This window comes from Cervus elaphus, chromosome 3 (genome assembly GCF_910594005.1).
Source record: "Cervus elaphus chromosome 3, mCerEla1.1, whole genome shotgun sequence".
Lineage (NCBI taxonomy): Eukaryota > Metazoa > Chordata > Mammalia > Artiodactyla > Cervidae > Cervus > Cervus elaphus.
Window position 1 is genome coordinate 24,075,265 of NC_057817.1, and position 19,011 is coordinate 24,094,275.

A 19,011-nucleotide genomic window follows, 5' to 3' on the forward strand; every position below is an offset into this window, starting at 1 on the left:
AAAGTAGAAATAAGGTTATATTTGGGTACTTAAGCCATTTCAGAATCTCTCAACAAGGCTTTCTTTCTTTAAGAAACATGAAAATGAATTTAATGAAGAAGTGGCCTTGACAGAAATCTACAAATACATCATAAAATATTTTGATGAGGTAAGATTTTAAATAACATTTAAAAAAAAAACAGATACAAATCAGCCACCAGAATTTGGTTATAAAGCATCCTGGAGGTCTCAGGACGGCTCTGGCATCCCATGTGGCCAGAAAGGGAGGCCAGGAAGCCTGTCTGAGATGCGGGATCCTGGCACCAAGCCAGACCCTGCGTGTGGCTGCCCACCTTTGGACCAGCCATTTGACTTAATGGGGCCTATTGACACAGTTAACTTTGATGAGTAAGTAGTGGTCCTAATAAAAGGGGCCTGCTTATGCTTGATTGTAATCTGCTAAAATGAAGGCAAAGCTTGTTAAATCGCCTAGATTCTGTATTCAGTAGTTAAAGTATGACATATTTCTAACTTAAGCAACTATTTCAATAAACCATTCTCCTTTATGATTAATTCTCCTTAATCTGGATTTTTTTCTTTGGGAATTCACACAGACACAGTCATCAGATGCGCTGTTTCCAAATATATGTTAATTCCCCCTTCCCTGATTCCCCCCCACTCAGTCATGCTGGGACAGGCTATCCATGTCAATGGTGAGAATAGCTCACCAATTCCATTTGCTACTTGAAGATCAAGTGAAGCACTAAGGTAGGGTAGAGGCAATGAGTTCCTTAAACATGATAAGCATCCCTCTTTCCAGGGGTCAGGGGTTAGAAGGGAAGCATTGGGAGGGGAGGGGAGGGGAGGGGAAGGGAGGTAGACATCTCTGAACAGGATGCCCCCTGCCTGCTGCATTTAAGAAGAAATACATGCCTGCATGTTGGCTGCCCAGGAATGCTTGCTGTGCTTGGAATGGCTGTGACATAATGCATAAAACAGGGCCTTGGAATTCTGGCCCCATATTTGTAAGCAAGTAGTTCGGTGTTTCTTGCGAGTTTCTATTTTAAGCCGAAGTGTTGTTGATCCTGTGATAATGACTTAGCAAAACAACTTGCAAAGTGAGTATGTAAATGATCGAAGAAAATCTTGGCATCTGTTTCATACAGATTTACCACTCACAGCATCAGGAATGCAAAAAAACAGAATTGTAATGCTAAAACCACAATATCTAAAATAACTGTTCTAATTGTCAACAGATTCTAAATAAACTAGAAAGAGAACGAGGGCTGGAAGAAGCTCAGAAACAACTCTTGCATGTAAAAGTCTTATTTGATGAAAAGAAGAAATGCAAGTGGATGTAAGCACTCTGGGGCCTGGCTTAATCTGGTAAAGTTCTTCAGATGACTTGGGAGCAAAATGGCTGCTTGAGCTACTCTGTGTTGTGAATTTCAGTTTGCACATAGGTTCCACTTTGAGCACTGTCTTTTTTAAGAGACCAAGGCACATGCACAGCTTTTAGAAAGCATATCAACCAGTGTGCCTGTGTGTGTACTGTGGGAACCCTTCTGTAAATAGAGCTGAAGTGGTTGTTGCAAACAGCCTCCTTGTTTACAGAGAATACAGGGCCAGTAAGCAAGGGTCAGTATTGTTTAACTACACTCTCCACTTAAGCACAATGATATAAGTGGTTTTGTTTGAAAACTACAGCTATGTAGCACTTGTGACTACACTGCACCTCTGCAGACAAGGGACATTGCTAATGATCAAAACAAAATGTGAAATGAGTCATTTGGAAACAAGGTGGGGGTGTGAGGGCAACCTCGAGGATTTGCAGCATTGAGACTTTTCCCCAGTAGTTCTTGGAAAAGCTGACCGCAGAATTTGGTAGTGTGTACACTTAGCATTTGTGAGTGTGTGTGTGTGTGTGTTTTTAAACCAAAAACTAACAGTGTTGCAACATTGTTGAAAGGGCTCGTGTTTTTCAGTGGTCACCGACTGTACTCCATCAAACTCACCTCCATTTCACTAGAGAGCTCTAAAGCAAGGAGGGGGAGTAGGCGTCGTTAAAACGTGACAGCATCTTACCCAGACACTTTAAAGTACCTACCTTTTCTTCATTTTATTTTTCCATATTAAATGTATTCAATAGTAGACGTGTTGGCTATTGTAAAAAAAAAAAAATCATTAGCTTACTTCTAAGAACTTTGATCAGAACTATCAATGGAAGAGTAACTCCGTCCCCTAATCCTACATTTCTATACTACTATCTCCTTGCTTTAGACTTCTGGTGAACCCTGTGGTTATAAATACTTGTGTGTGATTTAAAAAAATACATTTTACATTTCATGAAATTGCTGTTCACACTGGAGTATTATATATGAATATATATATATTTGAGGCCCATGGCCTGAAAAATATTAGTATACAACTTGGTATCTTAGTCTTACTATGTACTTTTTGAAAGTATTCCTCACAAGAGAAAGAGTTAAGAATACCTGTTTTATTCATGCCTTTTTTTAAAAAAGAATTCCCTATCTAGTTATATTGTAGTCTTTTTATTGCTGATTTTTTATTCCTGAATTTTTGCTGCTCATGACCAATTTTAATACCACTGTGTTTTCCTTCTATTAAACCAGAAGTAAAAAGTTTAATTGGCAACTCTTAAACTTTCTTTGTGGCACCTTTACCCTTGGTGCTCCAAATCCCAGATTAAGGAAAGGAAAATTTTCAAGTAGCAAATAAAACATTGATCATACATTCCTTATAATCACTTACAACAATCTATGAGATAGCAGGATTTAGAAGTCCATTTGTCTTAAATGAATGCAGCTCTTTTTGCTTCTCACTATCTGGTGAAGAGTGAGAGATGAGACCTCAACAAACTGATCAGAGAAAATAAGCATTTTATTGCCCTATAGGCGCCTTCCCAGTCCTGTCACTTCTGACCACTGTCTTTCCAATGGACACACCTCAAAAATCCTGCCACAGAGATTCTTTATGAGAAAGGTCTCGTCCCCCTCTAAGGCTGCTGCAGTCTTGATGTGAAGGCATTCATAGGAGAACAGCAGGAGAGTTGAGAGCCAAGGGTAGGAGAGTTGCCCAAAAGACTTCCCCTCTTTAGGGTACAGAAATGCTAAGAAATCTCAAAGGATCAGCTACAGCTTTATCTCAGTATTTAGTAAATGCTACATGAGGGTGTCCCTGTCCGGCTCTCTGGCACATGAATCCTGCGTGGAGATTTACCTCCTTTTCCAGGGACTGTGCTGCTGGGAAGTTTGGGCAAGTCACTTACCTCTTTGTGCCTCAATTTCTGTATAATATTTCTAACCTACCTCACTGAGGTGGTGTGAAGATTCACTAATGTGTGTAGCGTGTCTGTCAATCCTCCAGTGAAAAGCACTATCTGGATCACATTTTGGATCACGTTAGCCAAACGCAGTACATGGCCAAATTAGATGTGTGCTGAAGACAATCAGTCACTGGGTCTACATTAAACAGCAACCAGAGAAACAAATGGCAAACAATTTCTATTTTCAAGTTTCTTTGCATATTTTTTTGGTGCAAAACCATTTATAAACTTTTCTTTTTTCTAACACTAGTGTCTACAGCAGCATTTAAAAACTAATTCTATTACTTTTTTCTGTATTAGGGATTTAAAGTCTATTTCTTATTGTATACCTGATTGAAGCAGTTCTTGGAGATGAATGTTTTAAATGTCTATATCCAAAAATAAACATTTTGATGTAAATATGGACTGTTTTTGTCTTTTTCTTCCTTCAAGTTTTCTAGTAATAGATTTTTTTTCATTCTAAGTAGCTCCACGGAAATTATTTTTCAAGAACAAAGTGTCACTGTATACACTTTGTAAATCAGCAGCTATATTATATAGTAAGTAAATCTAGTTTCTTCTAAATGATGTTAAGGCTATGCAATCTTACTCCTTGCCTCCACTGTCATCTTGGAATTTTGAATGTGATGACGTCTAGATAATGAACATTCCTCTTAGTCCAGCAGACTTTAGCTTTGCCTTGTTGATATGAAGTTATTCCAGCAGAATGCCTTTAAAAGATGTTACATAAAAAAGCAAATGATGGCATACTTAGGGACACAGAGAAATAAAACATTTATAACAATTTGGTTAGATCCAAAACAGTAGGAGACAAAGTTAAATACCAACATTATTTCTAAAGGGACCCCACTGGGTTCAAGTTTTACAATAAATGGCCCTTGTTTTATTATACAACCACAGGATTTCATTATTTGTACTTTGTTATTTTCTATTAATTCTAACTCAACGAAGCCAAAATTAGTGAGATCTTCTACACTGTATGGTTAAAACAAACACAAAACAATATAACTAGAAAAATATTTATTAAGCTTTTAATAAATTATGTGCACACAGCTTTTAGAAAAGGTAGTATTGTGTAATATATATAGATATCTTAAGTTTTATGCTGACTTTAAATTGTCATCTTTTTTCAAGAAGTAGAGGTTTGTAACTTTTACATATAGTAAACCAGAAAACATTTCTGACCATGTGATTGCTAAGCACCTCAAAGAAGAGGGAATTCAACAAAGTCATATTTAAGCAAAATGGCACCCCCCCAAAAAAAAATTCAACAAAGTAAAATAATTGAAAAACTTGATTCCCTATTTAGTTCCTTTTTATTTGTTCATTTATTTAACATTCTCAAAGGGTTGTCAATAATATTCTAAATATCTCTGAAGCTGTCTTAGGGCTTCACTTATCATTACTATAACCTTAAAATCCTGATATTCATGCAACACAGCATGTAGCTAGTACCTTTTCTTGAGGCACAGTCAAGGGTTTTGGCAAACGTAATGAAGTATCTAAAATGCCACATACATTAAAACTTCAAGCTTTATTGAGTCACTGATTTCATCCCTTTTGATCTGCCTTTTCTCCAAGCAAATCATTCCCCAGGGGATCCAAGTTCCTCTAGTTGTTTCCTTTGTGTTGTTTCAAGTTCTTCTAGTCTTTTGCGAAGTAGAGAGAGTTCCCTTTGATGCTGTTCCTCCTTAAAAGCACAGAAAAAGGAAAAACAGAAAAAGCATTGCAAGAAAGACTATTAGAAAAACTGGTGGAAAAATAACTGTTAGGCAGTGGCCTCAGTGCCTCTTTTATTCAGGTCTGCAACATCTGGCAAGAAAAGGATGACCATTTTAGCAGTCTAAGAACACCAGCATGGTCTAGACTACCAACTAGTCCTCCCTCTTCTCCTGCCTCAGGCTGTAGCCTTCAGCCAATACCCAAAGTCTGTTCTTCTCTAGGTTTAAAGTTCACCGCAGAATAAATTAGATAATAGTAATGCAGGGCCCAGCTGTACTTATGTGGCAACTTTCTAACAAGACGAGTTTAAAAGAAGTTTATTATGTAAACAAAGCACTTCATCAGAGATACAATTCAGTGACTTAGAACATTAAAAATCTTCCTTGCTTACAACATTACAAAATGTCATTGCTTATTAACAGTTCATCTTCTAAAAATCATCTGATCAATCTGGTTCCCTCAACATCTCAGGGATTTGATAAAGTAAAACTAACTCAAGTTTTGGAAACAAATTTAGGTTTGAAACTCAGCTCTCAGTTATGACCTTGAGCAAGTCACTTCACCTCTCTGACTCAGCTTCCTCATCTGCAAACTAGGAATACTAATACCTTCCCTCAAAGCATTTTTCATTAGGATTAAATAAAATATTGTATGGAAAGCACATAGTACATTTGCATAAATGTTGGTAATAATCAGAATTACATGAGTGACCTACAAACTCAACAGTTTACTCAAAGACTTTATCAGTTCCTTCCTTTCAGGTGCCCAGTAGGAGACTTTACTCCTAGCATCATCACTGAAGGATAGATTCAAATCCACTATGCCTCTCAGCAATTTTTCTGGTAAAGATTTAGGTTTTTGACTATTTAAACAGGTAAAACTTACAGAAGTATCTATCTAACTTTGCTCTCCTAAAATAAATGCCCATACCTGCATGTGAGGAGGAAAGGACAGTTCCATGCCTGGAATCACAGTTGATGACTGAAGACTAACAGGATTGATGGATGCTGATGGAGGTATATTAGGAACCAAAATTAAACTTCGAAATTCATTATGTCTTCTCTGTATATCCTTTAGTCTTTTTTGAAGCCTTGTATACTCTTCAAATGGAACATTTTGTCTTAAAAAGGAAAAGCATTTCTGTTGCTTAATACAGTTATATTCTGTTGAAGAGCAGTATGAGTCACAGAACATTATTTTAATTGGGAGGGAAGGATTTTTAAGTTGTAAGATTTACCTATATATAATACATAAAATTCAGTTTATCTAGAAAGATAAACAGAAACATGACATCTTAATTACATGTGTTATTGTTGGCCCTGTAGGCTGTCAACTTAAAGTTTTATTTGACAATTAAGAGATTAAAAACATTGATATTTTTACTTTAATTCTATTCCCCCAACCCATGAATCTTCAAACTACAAGGACTCCTTAAAAAAAAGGGGGTGCCTTATTTTACTTCAGAAATCAAATAGAAATAGAGAAAATACCAGGTTGAATATTATGAATTTTGTAGGTGAAATATGGTCAAACATAGCTAATTTATTTTGTCCTATTTTTTTTTTAATGTTCCTAATGACAAAGGTAAAGCTACCCAACTTAAGGGAAAATGACATGGATTAAAAAAAACTTTTCAGGCCTTCACAGATCACCACCTTTTTGGACATTAATTTCCTAATATCACAAGTAATCAAATATAGTTTCAAAACCATTTAAAGTTCTAGATGATCTGTGCCATAGCTGCCCACTCTTGAATTGATAACACCTCCTCCACAACGATTAATTTTGAAATAATAAGTTGAATTTTGTTTTAGAATGAATGTGGTGGCTTCTCACTTTGGAACAGAAAGTATTTGTAAAACTGGCATTTATTGCACAGTCTGGAAACCTCTTGGATGTTCTAAAAAAAAAACCACACACAACTGTTCACATTTTAGTACTAATTATACCCAAGAAGACCAGTGCACATTGTTAAAACATCATTGCTTGACATACAGGCAACTTCCATTACAGAAAGTCTGATACTGTCTAAATGCTGAAGACTACCACTAATTAGCTGAAATTGAAAAGATTTTATTAACTTAAATCACATGGGTCATACAATGCCACTACTACTAAATAAAAATGGTAAATCTCTGCTCAAAAATGCTAATGATACAGATTATTAGTTGTGCTTGGCTATAAATAAGAACCAGAAACTACTGCCCAATGATGTTTCCCATACCAAAACATTAAAAAACAGCCTTGATTCAAAGTTGTGGCCACAATTTAGAGTTTGTAATCACTAAACTGTCTTGTCTCAGCAGCAAGGATTTACACCACTCCTGGCTACCAAAGCCAGGGATTGACCTTCCTGTCAGTCTCAACCATACAAAACAGAAATGCATATGTTAAAGACCTTTTCATTTAAGAAATATTCAATCAGAAAAAAAATAGCAAAGATAATGAATGAGGAGTCTAATGAAGTTTTAGGATTGTTTTAAATTTATATTTTAAAAGCAACCCAAGTACATTATACTCAGAAACAAAGTTCTATAACATCAAAATACCACATGGGGCATATATACATACAAACATATTACCTATTTAACACCTGATTTTCTGTTTCCAATTCTTCTCTCTTTGCCTCTAAGATTTCTACCTTTTCCTGAAGTCTCTTCAGTTTGTTTTCATGCAGAGATTTTCTCTAAAAAAAAAAAAAAAAAAGAAACTAGTATGGTAACACATACTCTCCTATTTGAACAAAGCTATATAGTGAATATTTTACTCACCAAAAAAATTTTACTTAGAGATGAGTATTTTCAGTGAATAATCAGAGTAAAGATCAGTGGATACAATGCTTATTGAAAATTGCAAAGGTAATAATGCAGAGATCTAGCTCATACCCTCAATGTAACAAACAGAACTATTATAAATGCCAAACCAGAAAATTAGCATCAATAAGGAAATTGTGCAAATAAAAATTCTAAGAAAGGAAGGAGTCAAATTTTACTAATGAGTTTGCCTGTCACCTGATAATCATGAGCTCTTCATTTTCCCAGAAGATATGGTGGGTTTAAAATAACTATAAATTTAAAATTAAAAGCAAGTTTGCAATTGATAAATCACTACCAAAGTTGTAAATTAAAGGATCAGACAGCTAAGACTGATTATGGATGCATCTCAGTTTGAAAACATGCCTTTCTAAAGGGAAAATTTTCTAATAATATGGAAAAATCTATGTAAAATGCAAAACAAGTAAATGAAAAAAGGTAATACCTTTTTAATTTTATAAAAAGTTTCCTTTTTTTAAAAAACAGAAAAATACCTATAAATGTTGACACTCACTCAGTAGCTATAGACCTTCAGGTTTTTGGTTTCTAACTCTTTACTAAAGGATAACAAGCTTACTAAAGAATGAGCAGAATATAAATGTAGAGCAGAATGTAAAACCACAAAGCAAATGCAGGTGTCACCTCACAGGTCAAGAGCACTGCCGTAACAGAAGGGCCCCTATCCTTCCCTCTTTCAATCTCCACCCTCCCTGTCCTCCAAAAACATAAACAACCAATCCACTTCTAAAGCTGAAGTTTAGTTTTGCCTGTTTTTGAACTTCATGCAAACAGAATCATAGTGCACATTCTTTTACAGATGGCTTTTTTCTTTTACTCAATACTGGGAGATTTATTCATGGTATTGCTTACAGGCAGAGTTCACTTATTGCCTACCCTGGCACTAAAACCACTTTTCTGTCCTTTATTAGCACAAGTATATATTAATGTATTGACAGGTGATTCGGGACTCTATTTATTCACCCACACACATCAAAGAAATCATACAGTGTATATACTTCCATCTCTTGATTTTTTGTTGTTCAACATTTCATCTCTATGATTAAGTCATGTTTATTGCATATCACAGTTCTCTATTGTTATGCCATTATCCATTTTACAAATACCTCATATTTTATCCATTCTCCTCTTGATAACAATTTGAATTGTTTCTAGCTTGAAGCTACTACGAATAAAGTTTTTATGAACACTGCTGAATATGCTTTTGGTAGATATATGTCCTCATTTCTCTTTAGGTACATATTCAGGAATGAGTCATACAGAATACACATGTTTTAACTTTAGTAAAACTGGCAGTTTTCTAAAGTGGTTCTAACAAATTATTAATCACATCTTGTGTGCATGCTTAGCCGTGTCCGACTTTGTGACCCAATGGACTACAGCCTACCAGGCTCCTCTATCCATGGGATCTTCCAGACAAGAATACTGGAGTGGGTTCTCCAGGGGATCTTCCTAACCCAGGGATTGAACCCAGGTCTCCTGCATTGTAGGCGGACTCTTTACCGTGTGAGCAACCAGGAAAGCCCATTAATCACATGCCCACCAGCAATATATGAGAGTTCGAACTGCTCTGCATCCTTACCAACACTTGGTATGGTCAGTCTTTTAACATTTTAGCTACTCTGGTGGAATAGAATAATATGTCACTATACCTGTAATTTGCATTTTCCTGTTATCTAATGAGGGTGAGTATCTTTTTATGCATACTGGCCATCTGGATATCCTTTTTTAATGAAATGTTTGTCCTAGTCTTTTCCCTGTTTAAGAAAATATTTTGAGTAATCTGTTTATTCGTAGGAATTCTTTACATATTCAGAATATGAATACTTTGTCAGATATATGTGTGGCAGATTGACCTCCCAGTGTGTGGAAATATTTTTTCTCTTAAGAGTGTCATTTTATTTAAAAAAAAAAAAAAAAAAGTGACACTTTTATGTCATTTATCAATCATATCTCTTAGGATTAGTTCTTTTTTTAATGTCCTATTTCAGAAATATTTACTTATCCCAAGATCTTAAGATTTTCTCCTCAAGCTTTTTTCTAGCAGTTTTATTTTTTACCTTCACATTTGGGTCTGTGGTTCATTTTTATCTAATTAGGTTGGGTTAAGGATAACCAATTGACCCCACATCCTTTAAGTCCGCCAGCTTTGTTGTTGTTCTTCAAGATTGCCTTGGTTGTTCTAGTCCTTTGTACTTTCATATGAATTTTAGAATCTACTTTCTAGTTTCCACAAGGAAAAGTACTGAAATTTTGATTAGAATTGCATTCAGTTGGTAGGTCAGTTTGAGAGGAACTGACATCTTAATAATATTGAGTCTTTCAAATCAAACATGGTATAGTTTCCCTTTAGCTAGGTCTTTAGTTCTTCTTAGCAATATTTGCAATTTTCAGTGTAGACTTGCATATCTTTCATTAGATTTTTTCCTAAGTATTTTGTATTTCTTATGCTAATGTAAATGGATTTAAATATTTTATTTTCTGTTTGTTGTCTATGTAAAGAAAGAACTAAACATCACAGAAATGCAAGTGAAAACCACAATGAGATATCACCTCACAACTGTTAGAATGGATATTCTCAAAAAGACAAGAAACAATTGTTGGTGAGAAGGTGGAAAAAAGGGAACCCTCCTGCACTGTTGGTGGGACTGTGCAGCCACTGTGGAAAACAGTGGGCTTGCCAGGTGGCTCAATGGTAAAGAATCTGCTTGCCAATGCAGCAGGCACAGGAGACACGAGTTTGATCCCTGGGTTGGAAGATTCCTGGAGTAAGAAATCGCAAACCACTCCAGTATTCTTGCCTGGAAAATTCCATGGACAGAGGAGCCTGGTGGGCTATCTAGTGCATGGAGTTTCAAAGAGTCTGACACAACTTAGCAACTAAGAACGCACACATGGAAAATAGTATGGAGATTCCTCAAAAAATTAAAAATAGAAATACCAGTAATTCCACTTCTGGATATTTATCTGAGAAAAACAAAAATACTAACTTGAAAAGGCATATGCACCCCATGTTCACTAAAGCATTATTTACAATAGCCAAGACATGGAAGCAAGTGTCCATCAATGGATAAATGGATAAAGAAAATGTGATACACACACATTAGAATATGATTCAGCCATAATAAAGAAGAAAATCTTGCCATTTGCAACAACATGGATGGATCTTGAGGACATTTTGCTAAGTATAATAAACTAGACTGAGAAAGAAAAACTACCAGGTAATCTCACTTATACATGGAATCTTTAAAATAACATAAGCTCAAAGATATAGAGAACAGATGGGCAGTTGCCAAAGGCAGGGAGTGAGGGATGGGTGAAGCGGGTAAAGTAGATCAAAAGGTACAAACTTTCAGTTAAAAAATAAGTAAGTCCTATGGATGTAATATACAGCATGGTGATTATAGTTAATAACACTGCACTGCATATCTGAAAGCTGCTAAGAGATTTATCTTAAAAGTTCTCATCACAAGAAAAATGATTCTGTAGCTATGTATGGTGATGGATGTTAACTATTAACTAGATTTACTGTGGTAATAATTTTATTATACAAGTATCAAATTTTCTCTGTGGAAGGTTTTATTTTGTGTGTGTGTGTAATAAAGTTTTATTAAAGTATAAAGGAGATAGAGAAAGCTTCTGACATAGGCATCAGAAGGGGGCAAAAGAGTACCCCCTTGCTAGTGTTAGCAATGGAGTTATATACTCTCCAATGAATCCAAAGAATGTCTGGAGGTTGCAAAGACCTCACCAGACCCACTACCATAATTTACATTTTAAGATAACAGAGTTGGCTAGAAGGTTTAATCCAAAGATTGTCCTCAGGCAGGATACATCCTTGTAAAGACCAGACCTACTCCCATAATTTATGTTTTAAAATAACAGAATTAGCCAGAGGGTTTAATCCAAAGACTGCCCTCAGGCAGGATACATTATTGTTATATAATCCTAAGGAATGTAGAGAAAAAAAGTAAAAAAGTTTGTCCTTTCTTCCTCCTTGAATATCCCAGACCTCTCTCTCCTTGGGGACCCCTAGACTTCTTATCAACCGGCCTAGGAAATGACTCTCTCATTCCCCGCTTTTCTTTTAGGAGAATTATGTTGCCTAGGGAAAAGGGGCGTCGTTCTCATTCCATAACTGCTTCCGAGCTGACAAGGGGCGTTGTCCCTAAATTGGTGAGGCAACATATTCTCCTAATCCTCATAGTGAGGATGTCTGATCCAGGGGCTCCAAGTAATAGTTGGAGGAGGATGTGGCACTCATAGGAGCTCGGACAACTATTTGTAAATTAAAAGCTTTTAGACGGTTAGAAAACCCATTATACAGTTACAGATGTAAGGCAAAATAGTCATTAAACCAAGTTAAAATCAAAATGAAAAGTCACATTATGTCCATAGTTACATCAGTCCATCTTAAGGTTGTTAGATGTCATCAGTTTAAGAAGAGGCATCACATGCGATTGTTGAAGATATTTGCAGACTTGGAGAAAGTCCTTTCCTTGAAGTGGAGATGTCCACCATGGGACGCCTTTCACTGATGAAGAGGGGAGTGCTCCACAGACCCAGTCGTTAGATTGTGGAATGCAGCATAGGAGTGAGCCCAGGACAGGAAGGCACTGTCTTGAGGATCAACGGCAGACTCAGGATTTCTGGAGTCAGCAGAAGTAGGCTCACATAGATTATCAGGCCCATCTTGTCCTGAAGGATCCCGGACAAGCCCCCAAGATGAAAGGTTGTTGCTGAACGATGAGACACGGGATTCTTGGCCTCCGGAGGAGATGAATTCAATCCGGGGCCAGAGACGAGGCTGGATCGCTCAGAGCTTTTGTGTAATAAAGTTTTATTAAAGTATAAAGGAGATAGAGAAAGCTTCTGACATAGGCATCAGAAGGGGGCAAAAGAGTACCCCCTCTATGGAAGGTTTTAAATTAAGGATTGCATTTCTCTTATAGATACGGGACTACTTAGATTTCCTAATTTTTGTATTAGTTTTATTGAGATGTTCAAGGAATTTGTTCACCCTAAACTGCATTATTAACAGTTGTTTTTATAATATTCTGTTTTAATATCTGTAAGATATATAGTGATATCCCCCTTTTCATTGGGATTGAACCCGGGTCTCCTGCACTGCAGGCAGATTCTTTACCTCCTGAGCTACCAGGGCCCATTATATTGTCCATTCGTGTTTATTTACTTACCTACCTATAAGGAGTCTGGGGAGAATCGATTTTTTCACCATCTTTTCAGACTGATCAGCCTTGTCAAGTTAAATTCTCTCTATTGCATATTTTCTCTTCATTGATTTCTGCTAAATCTACCCATAGAGTTCATAATTCAGTTAATTCAGTGTTTTTTAGTTCTCAACTTGCCATTTAAAACAAAAAAATGTCTTCTAGTTTTCTGGCGCAATTCTCAAGCACTTACTTTGGAGCATACACAACATGGTACTTTAAAGTCTACATCTGGTAACTCCATTTCCTGGATCCCCGTGGGGGTGTGCTTACATTGGTTGTTACTTCTCTTGATTTTCAGTGTTATTTCCTCATGCAGCTATTTTTAAACATTATTAACAGAAATCTGTTAAAATTGATGAACCCATATTAATACATTATTATTAACTGAGGTCCACAGTTTTCACTGTCATCCTTTGTGTTGCTCAGTTCTATGGTTCTATCACACGCATAATGTCATGTATCCACTACTGTGTGTGTGTGTTAATTGTTCAGTCATGTCCACTACTGTAGCATTGTACAAAAATAGTTTCACTGCCATAAAAATTCCCTGTGCTCTACCTATTTATCCCTACTCCCTAACCTCACAAACTCTGGCAACCATTGATTTTTTTTCTGTCTCCATAGTTTTGCCTTTTCTAGAATGACATGTATTTGAAATCACATAGTAAACAGTCTTTTCAGACCAGCTCTTTTCATTTAGTAATATGCATTTAAGGTTCCTCCATATCTCTGCATGGCTTAATAGCTCACTTCCTTTTTACCACTGAATAATATTCTCTTGTGTGGATATAGCAGCTTTTTTTAACCATGCACCTACTTAAGGACGTATTTCTTGCTTCCAAGTTTTGGCAATAATGAACACAGCTGCTCTCAGTTTGTGCACAGTGTCGTGCGTGTGTGTGTGTGAGAACCTAAGTCTTCAACTCGTTTGAATAAATACTTAGGAGCGTGATTGCTGGACTGTATGGCCAGACTGTTTCAGCTTTGTGAGAAACTGCCAAAGATTCTTCTGAAATGGCTGTATCATTCTACAATCCCACCAGTAATAAATGAAAGTTCCTATTGTTCCATATCCTTACCAGCAGTTGATACTGTCAGTGTTTTGGATTTTAGTCACTCCAATAAATGTGCAGTGATGTCTATGTTTATTTTTTATTTAGGGACAGATATTATCATTTAAAAACTGAGAAAGTAACTTGAAGCCTTACAATGTTAGTTTCCCTTAGAAAAGATTTATACTTGTTTCTGGCAGACAGCTAGGAACACTAACAAATAGGGGTTAATTTAAAATAGTTATAAGGACAGATTATCTGAAGCTGTGCTTCAATACCTGCAAGGACCAAGCTATTCTCAGTTCACTCTTAGGCCAAGGGTATATTCCTTCACAATGTCAACCCAAAGCACTAGTGGACTGAGACCTGAGACCATCTCTCTAGCAGATTCTGAACTCTGATTTTTGTTCCCCTATGAGGTTGTCAAAAGCTTTGCTTCACTTCTCAGCTCTCTCTTCTAGAACTGGTTGTTTCCTCTAAGGGAAAAGCAGCCAAATGTCGTGCTCATCTCTCTAGGTTTCCTATCTCTACAGGATCTTGGCCTCTTAATTCTTCACTGCCCTTCATGGGGATATTTTTAAAAATATTTTGTCTGCTTCTTCTAGTTCTCATGTGGAGAGCTGATCCACATATTTCCTAGTCTGTTATTATCAAAAGCATATGCTCCTTTTAGGTATTTTAGTTCAACTATCAGCAGACATTTTAAAGATGGAAATGCTTAATACTTCATTATTATATGATTATGTAAAATTTTAATCTTAAACTCTAGTTATATTTTTCCATTTTTACTGCTCATTTAAACTGCAGCAAAATACAACTTTTTTCACTTTCATGAAATCTTAACCAACTATGTATATTTATATGCACACACATATACAGAGTGCCCACTTAATTGGGCTCTATTTTAATCATAGTTAATACAAACTGTAGGGATTTCTGAGGGAACTCCAATCAATAAGGATAAAAACATGAGAAAAGGCTTTTTAGAAAGGGTAAGAATTGAATAAGAAGAATCTGTAATTCTATAAGAATGTGGATTCCCCTGAAGGTTCTCCTGCAGTGGACTGATGGGTAAAAGCATTGTTCTGAAAAGATTAATATGGCATCAATGTAAAAGATGGGCTCTGAAGTTTGCCTCTTAAGAGGCAAATCTGGAGATAAGCTTCTTCTTTTTTTTTTTTTTTTTTAAATTTTTTTATTAGTTGGAGGCTAATTACTTCACAACATTTCAGTGGGTCTTGTCATACATTGATATGAATCAGCCATAGATTTACACTTATTCCCCATCCCGATTCCCCCTCCCATCTCCCTCTCCACCCGATTCCTCTGGGTCTTCCCAGTGCACCAGGCCCAAGCACTTGTCTCATGCATCCCACCTGGGCTGGTGATCTGTTTCACCATAGATAGTATACATGCTGTTCTTTTGAAACATCCCACCCTCACCTTCTCCCACAGAGTTCAAAAGTCTGTTCTGTATTTCTGTGTCTCTTTTTCTGTTTTGCATATAGGGTTATCTGGAGATAAGCTTCTTGAAGATAGGAGTCATGACACTGTTATCCTCATCACTGTAAAAACAGCCATTTACTGAGGACTCTTCTTTGCCAGGAACTGAGTAAGAATGCTATAAAAGAGCTGCATGGCTGGTTGACTAGTAGACTCAATGAATGCCTTAGACCCTAACGTTAATTTCTTCATAGAACCCTCATTATCTTGACTCAAGTCTCCTTCTTCAAACTCACCTGGAGAAACTGACCTTAGTTAAATACGACTTTACTGACTGCACAGTTGGACCTATAGCAACTGAAATACAGCGGGCACGCACACGTGTACTCACACATACACAAAATTATGCTGACTGGTCTTACCTTAAATTAACCAGCACTAACTTCAAATGGGGTTTCCCAGGTGGCTCAGTGGTAAAGAATCCATGTGCCAAGCAGGAGACATGGGTTCAATCCCTGAGTCAGGACAATCCCCTGGAGAAGAAAATAGCAACCTACTCCACTATTCTTGGCTGGGAAATCCAAAGGACAAGGAGTCTGGCGGGCTATAGTCCATGGGGTCCCAGAGAGTCAGACATGACTCAGTGACTAAACAGTGTCAAATGGGCCCCAGAGCAGTACCTGGGATTTCTACTAATTCCCCTAATCCAATCACTCTCCCAAACTCATTCTTTCACAACTTCTTGTCTCTCCTCAAATCTGTTAGACCTCCACTCTTCACGGTCTGAGCTGGTGACCCAGATTCTTTTTCACATTGAGAAAATAGCAGTAATCAGTAGAGAATTTCCACACATTCCCATTATATCCATCAATTTATCAGGAATTTACAACTAAATATTTTGTCGTCTTTCCAGTTACAACAGAGACACCGTGTCCCAATCCCTTCCCCCTCTGAACTGAATCTAATGCCCTTCTGCCTACTAAAACACATTGTCCCTTCATTTGCCCTCTTTCTCCCGCATCATCAGTTTTTTCCCTGCAACTGAATCATCCTATAATTTCTTCTTAAAAGAAGCCTTTGCTCCCACAGTCTGAGTCAGTTCTCTGTTCTTCACAACAAAAATCCTTGGACAAACTATCTTCTACTTCAATCAGACCTGCATACCTAATATTCCGCAGGAACAACTTTGGACAAAGCCATCAACAATGATTACAAGATTGTTGTTCAGTCGCTCAATTGTGTCTGACTTTTTGTGACCCCATGGACTGCAACACGCCAGGCTTCCTTGTCCTTCATCATCTCCTGGAGCTTGTTCAAACTCATGTTCCATTGAATCAGTGATGCCATCCAACCATCTCATCCTCTGTTGTCCCCTTCTCCTTCTGTCTTCTATCTTTTCCAGCATCAAGTGACCAAAGTATTGGTGCTTCAGCTTCAGCATCAACCCTTCCAATGAATATTCAGGGTTGATTTCCTTAAGGATGGACTAGTTTGATTTCCTTGCTGTCCAAGGGACTCTCAGATGTCTTCTCCTATCACAGTTGGAAAGCATCAATTCTTGGGTACTCAGCCTTCTTTATGGTCCAACTCTCACATCCATACATGACTACTGGAAAAACCATAGCTTTGACTAGATGGACCTTTTTTGGCAAAGTAATGTCTCTGCTTTTTAATATGCTGTCTAAGTTTGTCATAGGTTTTTCTTCCAAGGAGCAAGCATCTTTTCATTTCATGGCTGCAGTCACCATCCGCAGTGATTTTGGAGCTTAAGCAAATAAAAGTCTGTCACTATTACCATTTTTTCCCCATCTATTTGCCATGAAGTGATGGGACTGGAGGCCATGATCTTAGTTTTTTGAATGGTGAGTTTTAAGCCAGTTTTTTCACTCTCTTCTTTCACCTTCATCAAGAGGCTCTTTAGTTCCTCTTTGCTTTCTGCCATAAGGGTGGTGTCATCTGCATATCTGAGGTTATTGATATTTCTCCCAGCAATCCTGATTTCAGCTTGAGCTTTATCCAGTCCAGCATTGTGCATCATGTACTCTGCATATAAGTTAAATAAACAGGGTGATAAAATACAGCCGTGATGCACTCCTTTCCCAATTTTGAACCAGTCTGTTGTTCCATATTCAGTTCTAACTGTTGCTTCTGAACCTGCATACAGTTTTCTCAGGAGGCAGGTAAGGTGGTCTGGTATTCTGATCTCTTTCAGAATTTTCCAGTTGTTGTGATCCACACAGTCAAAGGCTTTAGTGTAGTCAATGAACCAGAAATAGATGTTTTCTGGAAGTCCCTTGGTTTTTCAATAATCCAACAGACGTTGGCAATTTGATCTCTCGTTCCTCTGCCTTTTCTAAATCCAGCTTGAACATCTGGAAGTTCTTGGTTCATGTACTGTTGAAGCCTAGCTTCAAGGATTTTGAGCATGATCGTGCTAGCGTGTGAGATGAGTACAATTGTGCAGTACTTTGAACATTCTTTGGCAATGCTCTTCTTTGGAACTAGAATGAAAACTGGCCTTTTCCAGTCCTGCAGGCACTGCTAAGTTTTCCGAATTTGCTGGCATACTGAGTGCAGCACGTTCACAGCATCCTCTTTTAGGATTTGAAACCGCTCAGCTGGAATTCCATCACCTCCACCAGCTTTGGGCTTCCCTGGTGGCTCAGACAGTAAAGAATCTGCCTGCAATGCAGGAGACCTGCGTTCGGTCCTTGCGTTGGGAAACACCCCTGGAGGAAGCCACAGCAAACCGCTTCCCTTGTAGCTCAAGTAGGTGAACAATCTGCCTGCAGTGCAGAAGACCAGGCTTTGATCCCTGGGTTGGGAAGATTCCCTGGAAAAGGAAATGGCAACCCACTCCAGTATCCTTGCCTGGAAAATCTCATGAACAGAGGAGCCTGGTGGGCTGCAGTCCATGGGGTCGCAAAGAGTAGGACACGATTGAGCGACTAACACTTACACTTACTTCCTTATTCTTGCCTAGAGAATCCCCATGGACTGAGGAGCCCGGTGGGCTGCAGTCCATGGGAGTCACAAAGAGCTGGACATGACTGAGCAACTTAAGCACACCACCAGCTTTGCAGTGATGCTTCCTACAGCCCACCTGACTTCACACTCCAGGATGTATGGTTCTAGGTGACAGATCACACCGTCATGGTTATCCAGATTATTAAGATCTTTTTTGTATCGTTCTTCTTTGTATTCTTGCCAACTCTTCTTAGTATCTTCTGCTTCTGTTAGGTTCATACCATTTCTGTCCTTTACTGTGCCCATCTTTGCATGAAATGTTCCCTGGTGTCTCTCATTTTCTTAAAGAGATCTCTAGTCCTTCCCATTATATTGTTTTCCTCTAGTTTTCTTTTTAATACTCACATAGCCAAATAAATTGTCTTCATCTTACT

The 19,011-nt window shown here is 37.6% G+C and overlaps 2 protein-coding genes across 5 annotated transcripts in view; one reads left to right on the forward strand and one right to left on the reverse strand.

Moving 5' to 3' along the window:
- PLXNC1 (plexin C1) overlaps window positions 1-3,727 on the forward strand; it is a 152,226-nt gene extending 148,499 nt beyond the window's left edge. Inside the window, exons 30-31 of the mRNA XM_043881327.1 lie at window positions 74-148; window positions 1,236-3,727. Of these exons, the coding sequence (XP_043737262.1) occupies window positions 74-148; window positions 1,236-1,340 (180 nt within the window). The 3' untranslated portion in view covers window positions 1,341-3,727. The remainder of the gene's footprint in view (window positions 1-73; window positions 149-1,235) is intronic.
- A 606-nt stretch (window positions 3,728-4,333) lies between these two features.
- Window positions 4,334-19,011, reverse strand: part of CEP83 (centrosomal protein 83) — a 136,433-nt gene continuing 121,755 nt past the window's right edge. For 3 of the 4 annotated variants that reach the window (XM_043881341.1, XM_043881347.1, XM_043881375.1), the window contains 3 exons: window positions 7,633-7,736; window positions 5,981-6,170; window positions 4,334-5,018 (listed from right to left, as the gene is read on the reverse strand). In XM_043881341.1, the coding sequence (XP_043737276.1) occupies window positions 4,914-5,018; window positions 5,981-6,170; window positions 7,633-7,736 (399 nt within the window). In that variant the 3' untranslated portion in view covers window positions 4,334-4,913. Of the gene's footprint in view, window positions 5,019-5,980; window positions 6,171-7,632; window positions 7,737-16,032; window positions 16,097-19,011 lie in introns of those variants that run through there. The other variant, XM_043881357.1, reaches the window with a different exon arrangement.